Source organism: Seriola lalandi, unplaced genomic scaffold, assembly GCF_002814215.2.
Source record: "Seriola lalandi dorsalis isolate HSWRI2012SDOR001 ecotype SW California unplaced genomic scaffold, Sedor1 jcf7180002054908, whole genome shotgun sequence".
Taxonomy (NCBI): domain Eukaryota; kingdom Metazoa; phylum Chordata; class Actinopteri; order Carangiformes; family Carangidae; genus Seriola; species Seriola lalandi.
In genome coordinates, this window is record NW_019525460.1 from 383,059 (window position 1) to 391,031 (window position 7,973).

Sequence of the window (7,973 nt, forward strand, 5' to 3'; positions counted from 1 at the left end):
TGTTACGACCCCATGAATCAAAAAGTGCTTCTCCCTGTGTAACTCCTCCTCAGTTTGAAAACAAACCCTACCCCTTGAAATATGCCCTCTGATGACCTCTGGACCTCGGTGGAGTTCAGGTCAGGGTCAGTGGTGTCAGGTCAAGGTTCACAGCACATTATGGTCTGCTTCATAATACCACCCACCAAATACTTTCAGTAGGGTCTCTACAGGAATTTATGTATAAAATTATGCTTTGGGGGAAAAAAACAATATAAACATTTTATTGATTAATGCTTTTTTTCTATTTTGTGAGGATACAAGCAGCCTTAGGTATCACATCTGTAATAAGCTCAACCCCAGTCTTTGTGAAAACTGGGTAAGATGATCCTTTAGGTTGTCCTGTGATGTAGAAATCATCACACCTCCTTCATGGAAACTCATTGTAGAACAGTTCAGTCAGAGACACTTCCCTCAAGGAATTGACCATTTATAGCAAACAGTTATACAGTTATATTTGGCGGAAGAGACACTGCCTTTTTAAGGGAGCTCTCAAAGAATCGGAGGAGTAATAACGGTTCTGCTGGGTGAACTAATCCACCTTAATAAACATATATATACACGGTTGTTAGATACACCAATCAGCCACAATATTAAAACCAGTTGCCGGTTTTAATGTCGCGTGGTTGATTGATGTATAGTAAAGTCAAGCAAAAGCTTCAATAGGAGATGTTTGAGGTGGTGGTAATGGCACAGGGGAATCAGTTTAATTTAGTGAGAGTTGTCGGGTTATTAGATGTTATGTTACGTATGCAGGTGTCAGTGTTTACAACTTTGATGAGAGGATGAAGCGGAACTATCGCGTTGTCACGGGAAGAGGAAAGAGACGCACCATGAGAGTGAATTGTGGGAACAGCAGTCAGGTAAACTTGTTCTTTCCTCTCCAAGTTTGATGTCAGCAAATAATAGCAGCTAACGTTATGTGCTAGCTTGCAGTGCATCTGTCTCTGTCTGTTTCTGACTGAGCTGGGCGGGGCGTCTCTCGGTCTGTCTGTGCTGTGTTCTGTGACTTTATGTCTTGACCAAAGTGAGAGCGAAATACAACTATTTATTGCGTTTGATAAACGCCAACTGGCACCAGTGTTTATAAACTGCAGCTCGGAAAGGATTACGTGTCGCGCATGAACCAGTGACCATATGTGTGCGCAGCAAATGAAACGCACCCTCTGTATGGAGCGGTTCAGGCAATATATGGTGCACATAATTTTAAAAATAATTATATAGTCTCTTGGTCGGTTTTATTACAACTCTGGACTAATGCAGGATGGAAAGCAATGGAATGACACTGACTATTGATTCAATATTGAATTTAAATGTTGATTAACTGGGCATGCTGGGCAATATGGATGCACATCTCTCAGTTAATAATAACCATCAATTATTCAGCCACAGCATAAACAGTGTTTTATATTTGAAATGAGGAAATCTGGAGGAGGCCATTTGAATGAATGAATGGGCGTGATGCAGCTGAATAGCTAATTAATAATAAAGCTGCAGCCATAGCCTATAGGCTTATGTTTACATTGTATAGCCAAAACTAATTGTATCATATTGTCGAAGACTGGACTAATTACCAGGCAGCAGAGCCAAAGCTCTGTGTTATATTTCATTATTTTCTACATTTCATATTGATAATATTGTATCCACTTATCTTACAGTTGTATTGAAAATATTAAATTCCATAAATATTATATGTTTATATCTCATTCTGTTACGTGTAGGACTACGCATTCTTAGACTGACAGATGGAGGAAGCAGTTTTAAAGGAGAGAGGATTGTGGTGGGAGCACTGGGGTGTCAGGTGTGACACTGTGGCAAAAATCCACACAGAAAATGGATCAGAAATCATTACAGGAATTGATGAAGAATCGGCCAAATAAGCAGAATCGATAATGGCATTGGTATCAATTAAATCTTCTCAACTCCCATCCCTACTGTACCTGAATGAATACGATTGGATTTTACTCATCAGCTGATGGCCAAACAGCTGATGCTGGCTCTACTTTATTGCTCTGGCTGAACTAACACAACACTCCACTTTTGAGTTTCTGCACTCATAAAGCTAACAACGTGTCTACACAGGAGGCGTAGTGTGAACAGCGTGTCAGCAGAGTAACTTCACGGCTCCGTCTGTACCTACACAGCATGCGTTCAGGCACTTATTGAGTGCATATCACAGAATCTCATACACCATCACTGTACACGTGTAAAACTGAAGAAAATAGTATTGACGGTAAAAATACTCTTACGTGCATATAGCACAAGTGAAACGCGAGCCATTACCATAATTACGCAGCCTGTGTAGACAGCTGGATTGATTAAAACAGAAGCATATCTGGTCCATCAGACATATGTGAGACACACAACTGAAAAATGGAGTTAAAATGCTTTCTGTGTAGACGCTGAGTAATGCAGCCTTGGGGTGACTCACTGCTGACCCTCCTCTGTAGAAGATTTCAGATTTAACCCAAAGATAGGTTGGTTGACTGGACTATGTAGGTTTCTCAACTGATTTTGTCCCTGGTCATCTAATGGCGACCTTTTAAGAACAGTTCAAAGAAATATCACTTAATTGTCAAAGTGCGTTTGTCATATGAAACGTCTTCTGTGCTTCTCTTGCATTCACTGATGATGTAGCCTTTCTTGACAGAGCCTCAAGCAATCCTCCAGCCGCTTTTGCATGTGATCTCTCTGTGTTTACATGCTGTGTATAGGATGTGAGTGTCACAGACTGCCTGGAGCTATACTGCCTGAAGGCTTTGAAGCCATTAGCTCCATTGAGGCTGATATCAGTGTTTTGGAAATCTTAGCTTCCTCAGTGAGGGCCCTTGGAGTGTGTCGGCTGCTAGAGTTCTGCACTTGCCACTAAATCTATATATACAGATTACTACAGATTTAAGCTGTGTTTTTTTTTTTTAATCTATGATTTATTCATTGCTAGGACCTGGTTTGATAAAAGCCGCTTGAGGAAATGTTACGTGTGGCATGTGATTATACTGAGGCTAATGGCTACAAAGGACAGATATTGTTAGCTTTTGTACTTGTGAGCACCTGACCTCTTTGGTTATGGTATAATCGATGTAACAAAAAGCAGAATATATCCTCAAGTGGCATTCTCCTTCGAATGTAGGTGAAAGCAATAAAGACACCAACATTCAACAAGTTGTTGCTTAAACTGAACTCTAAAAAGCAGTTACTTTGACAGTTAGTTGAGCAGAAGACATCAAACATATCCTGTAGTAATGCACTGTTACCCATGCGATAAACTTCTAAAATGTGTAACTGTGACTTGATTAAAGAAGGTAGCACAAGAGGACTCCTAAGTTAGCAAACTGAACCAATAACAGCAATATCAAGCTAACTTGGTCATATCCAAAAGAGCTGTCATGTTATATTCAAATTTTTAGCTACAATTCAAAAGGTGGAACATTTTTATTTAACATCTGACCTGTAATGATCTGCTTCAATTCAAAATTCATCTTTCTGTACTCCAGGTGTCTCTGACCAATTGCATGTCCTGTGCTGAATGGTTAATCAAAACATCAAACCATTTGGGAAATAATGTGAGGAAGCATTTTCCACTTTTCATCTGTATAAAAGAATGTGTACAATGTGCTGCGAAGAATGTATCTCTTTATTCACAAGTGTTAGGCTCATTTCCATGGTAACACCATAATCATCGCAGTTAGGGATAATGTCAGTTACAAGGAACTTGTTAACATTGATCAATCCTCTGAGTAAAAAAAAAAGGGAACACTTGTGTGGAAAGGTCAAAACAACACTGCACGTTGTTACACAAAAGTAAAAAACAGAAACGCATTTGCATTTTGGGGTTAGGTTCAAACAGATCTCAGCCAGCACAAATGGAAAACTAAAGCCACCCCCACTTTCATTTTGACAGATCCAAACACACGTATGCGCTCAAACCTACACATACTCACACACACTGACACACATATAAAGATATGCTCGACCCGCCTGCCTGCCTGCCTCTGTCCTCATGCCATTGTCTTTATTAGGGGATACTGGTTAGCGGGGCAGATTTTCCAGGCCCTTGCGGGCGAATTGTCTAACGAGGCAGACCATTTCCAGCAAGCCCTTGGCCCCCCGCCACCCAAATGAAGACCACATTTCTGCAGCAGCCTAAACTGTCTGTCTGCATCTGCCATCTAAAGGGAAGCTCAGTCTGTTAGGGCAAGATTGGATCTCGGTGCACTTCAAAGCTGTGTGGGCTGCAGCGCTTACATCCTGTCTGTGACTGACATCACTGCACGTATGGAGAATGACTTCAAACCCCAGGTATTAGGTAGCAGTGCAAGAGCTCAGCTCTCAAACCCTGGAGCCAAAGATGAGAACAGGACACCCAGAAAGTAACCACCTGCTGCCTCCCTGTCAAGTCCTTAGATATGGAGAGACAGAGTTGGTTCTTATCAACACACAGCACCTCCACAGCCAAACAATTCTCTACAAGACCTGAGATAACCTGATGGGTTATCAGCAGTCGGTAATTTTCTCATCCATCACGGCCTAATGTTTGTCTCAACAGAAACTACTTTGCTCTTCTCCTACCAAGTGCTCTTGGTGATATATTACGGGTCAAGATATTATTGATATGTTATGAATGGAAATCAATAATAACGGAACACTAATTCATCATGATTACAAATATTAAGTGGCCTGCACCCACTGCACACACAGCTGTGGCAGCAACACAAAGCCCTGGTTACCTAGCAACAGCTTCACCATAACAAGACCACTTTATTTCTAGGTATGTTGGACCAGAGAGCGCTGATACTGTATGTGGGCCATGAAACCCTGCATGAGGTAACTCAATTATACCCAAAATGGTCAGTACACACTGTTTAATTGAACAATAAACCCAAAAATAATGACAGTGATAGTGTTTACAGAGAATGAGTACACCGTGGTGTGTTGTGTTTGTGTGTGTGTATTGGCATACGTGTACTAAAGAGAAATGAATCATGTATGTTTGTGAGAAAGATGGAGGATGGGAAGATGAAGGGAAACTGAGAGACATAAAGGAGCAGGAACAGACAGAGATAGATAAGATTTAGAGGTTCCCATGTGACCCTCCTCCCTGGAGCAGTGACTACATCTGCACAATCACCCCCAGCCAGCACAGACTCTCCGCTGGCCCCAGTCACCTCCCCGAAACTCCCCCAATGCATTCCTGCTCCAGCTGTGGCTCTCCTCCTCTTCTCGGTTCTTCTCCTCTTCCTGCTTACTACCATGCTCTCCGACCACTCCTCTTAGCCCCCACACTCACTCACTCTCTCACTCACTTGCTTAAGCCTGGGAGTGATTATCGGCCCCTTCGCCGGGAGGAGGAAAGAAGGAAAGGAAAGCAGGAGGAAAAAAGGGAATTGTCTGGAAAACAACTGCTCTCTTACCCCTTGTTCCGATTCCAGGGGCTCAGCTTTGACTCGGACTGCAGGCATTCCGTCAAGCATTAACATCCTGTTTCTGAGGCTGCCTGTGAAGGGACACAGAGGAGGTGTAAGACGGGTGTTTTTAGCATGACTAAGCAGGTCCCACACTCAGCTATTCACACATGGACATCTACAATGTTGTGCTCGCACCCACTGAGAAATAAACACATTTTAAATAGACACAAATTAATGTTTCAAAACCATCAGAATCTGCAGGACAAGAGATGAGCGCAAACTGTATAAACTCAGAAAGTGCACAGCATGACTCCCTCTTCTCCATAACAAAGATTTTCAATTGCCTGGTGGGCTGCTGTGGAGCTAATAACACTTCATAACATGGAATAAAATCCTCTTATGGCTTCAATGGAATACAAACACTTGCTTTGATATGCAGTTACTCAACACAGCAATGGCAGCAGCGCAGCTGCACAGACTTTCATCTCGAACCACTGATTAAAAAAAAATATATATATATATATATATATATATATATAATTGAGTGAAATTTTGACATTTGACAAATAATTACTCATGATGATATATGTAATATTAACACCACATTATGGCACTTGCATACAACACACACACACACACACACACACACACACACACACACACACGCACAAAATACCACACTTCTTAGTACATCTCTATGTCCATCCTTCCCTGTGCTGTCTCTGAGCACTGCGCCTCTGTGAAGTGGGCAGCAGTGCCCGGCTGCTCAGCTCCGTGCTGTGGCTTTAAGAGGAATACTCAGTTGGAGCCAATGACAACAATGCATGTTCCGTATCCCTCAGCTGGGGCCGACCTGAGGTAACCCTCCCTCTTATTATTTTAGCAGCAGTACATGGAGGAATGCAAGCAAGGCAAATAGACTCTAAACATCTCTATTACTCTCCACTGTTGGCACCAGCAGCTGGATAGTGTGGCCCAATCCTTGAAGTCATCAGTGCCGCGGCATCGTGATTTTAAAAATTAAAAAAAAAAATAGCTCGGACAATCATGAATGACATGTATTCTCTCTATGCAGCTGGTAGCCTGAACATCTAACTGCACCAAACATCTAAGATCTCAAACATCTAAGTTTTTGTACTCACCCGAAAATCCACTCAAAATAGTTACCAAAAAACATTTCTTTTTTTTCTCTTTTTTTTTTTCTTTTTCTTTCTAAATTTCATTCAAAATTGCCACACCAGAATCACTAAATGCCAAGTATTGTTCCACTACCTCTTGGATTCTCTGGGAAAAGCTAATCCTGACTGTGTTTGTGTGCGAGGGAGGCAGAGAAAGAAGGAGGATTTACTCAGTCTGCAACCCCCCCAGATCTCGCCTCTCAGGTCTAAGTCCCTCAGGTACCCTGGCTGTGCTGCTATTGTATTGTTGTCCAGGATGTCCTTCGGCTTCAGGTCTTGGTAGGCCCAGATAGCGTTGCCATAGTAACGCCTGGGCGGGTGGAGCTGCAGCCTCAGTCCAGCCTCAAGCCATGTGTTGAGGAGAGGAAGAGAGACGAGTGCACTAAGAGAGGCTGAAAGTGAGGTTTGTTTTACTCCAGATGACCATCATTCTGGTGGAGACATTTTCTCTTCCTCAGAGAAAAAAATAAATAAAAATCAGAGTGAAACACTTCAGATAAAATCTAAAATTTTCCCATTTTCCCATGAGGTAAATTTCATTTTGTAGAAAGAGCTTCTTTTTTTTGGGCCACAAAAAAATCTATCATCCAAACTTATTTGTTCTCTTTGTTAAATTGCACACTACTCCTACTGGAAAATAAAAGTCAAAACACCTTTGAAATTTTTCCCAGCATTCCACAGAAAGATATGCAAAAGCAACAACCTCTCCCCATGTGCCTCCAGTCCAGTTAATCCAGTGGTGTGCCTAATGAACTGGCCTGCAGCAAGCTATTCATAGGAAATCAATGGCAAGGCACCTCTACTTGTGACTGTAACAGCTAACAGCAGTGAGGGAGACCTAACACTGAGTAATGAGCTAACAGAGGGGCGCTGTGTATAGAGGAGTTCGTGTCGAAATACTTTGATTGAAGCCGACTGTCAACTGCTTTTTGCTCCCACGAAAAGGATCGTGTCCGCCAGTGAGAACTTGAGGATCACAAGCCGGAAAAAGATTAAAAATAAGAACAAAGATTGTGTTTGAAATGAAGAGAATTTGTTCAAGGTAATAAACCAATGTGTATCCAGTCCTTCTCTATCACTAAATTTGGTGTGCTGGCGGCAGGCTGAGGCAAACAGCAGTGTGCTGTCCATCAGCGGTATGAGGCTCTGTGTGTGGGAGATGGAGAGAGGGAGGGGGATTAGAGGGAAACAGGGTAGATTAAGATCACCTTTCCATTTGCTGCACTCTGAAATGAAATGGCCATCCCAGGTGTGTGGGGGAGTTGGATGGAGAGGAGGGCAGTGGAGTGTTGAGGCATCTCATTTCTCCCTCCTACCCGCCCTCTCTTCACACACCCCCCACCCACCCCAC

General features: G+C 42.4%; 1 protein-coding gene across 3 annotated transcripts in view; it reads right to left on the reverse strand.

The window, feature by feature from the left end:
* The window catches only part of klf12b (Kruppel like factor 12b), a 39,167-nt gene that overhangs the window by 17,851 nt on the left and 13,343 nt on the right, over nt 1-7,973 (reverse strand). For all 3 annotated transcript variants that reach the window (XM_023430668.2, XM_023430670.2, XM_023430669.2), the window contains exon 2: nt 5,451-5,533. In XM_023430668.2, the coding sequence (XP_023286436.1) occupies nt 5,451-5,533 (83 nt within the window). The remainder of the gene's footprint in view (nt 1-5,450; nt 5,534-7,973) is intronic.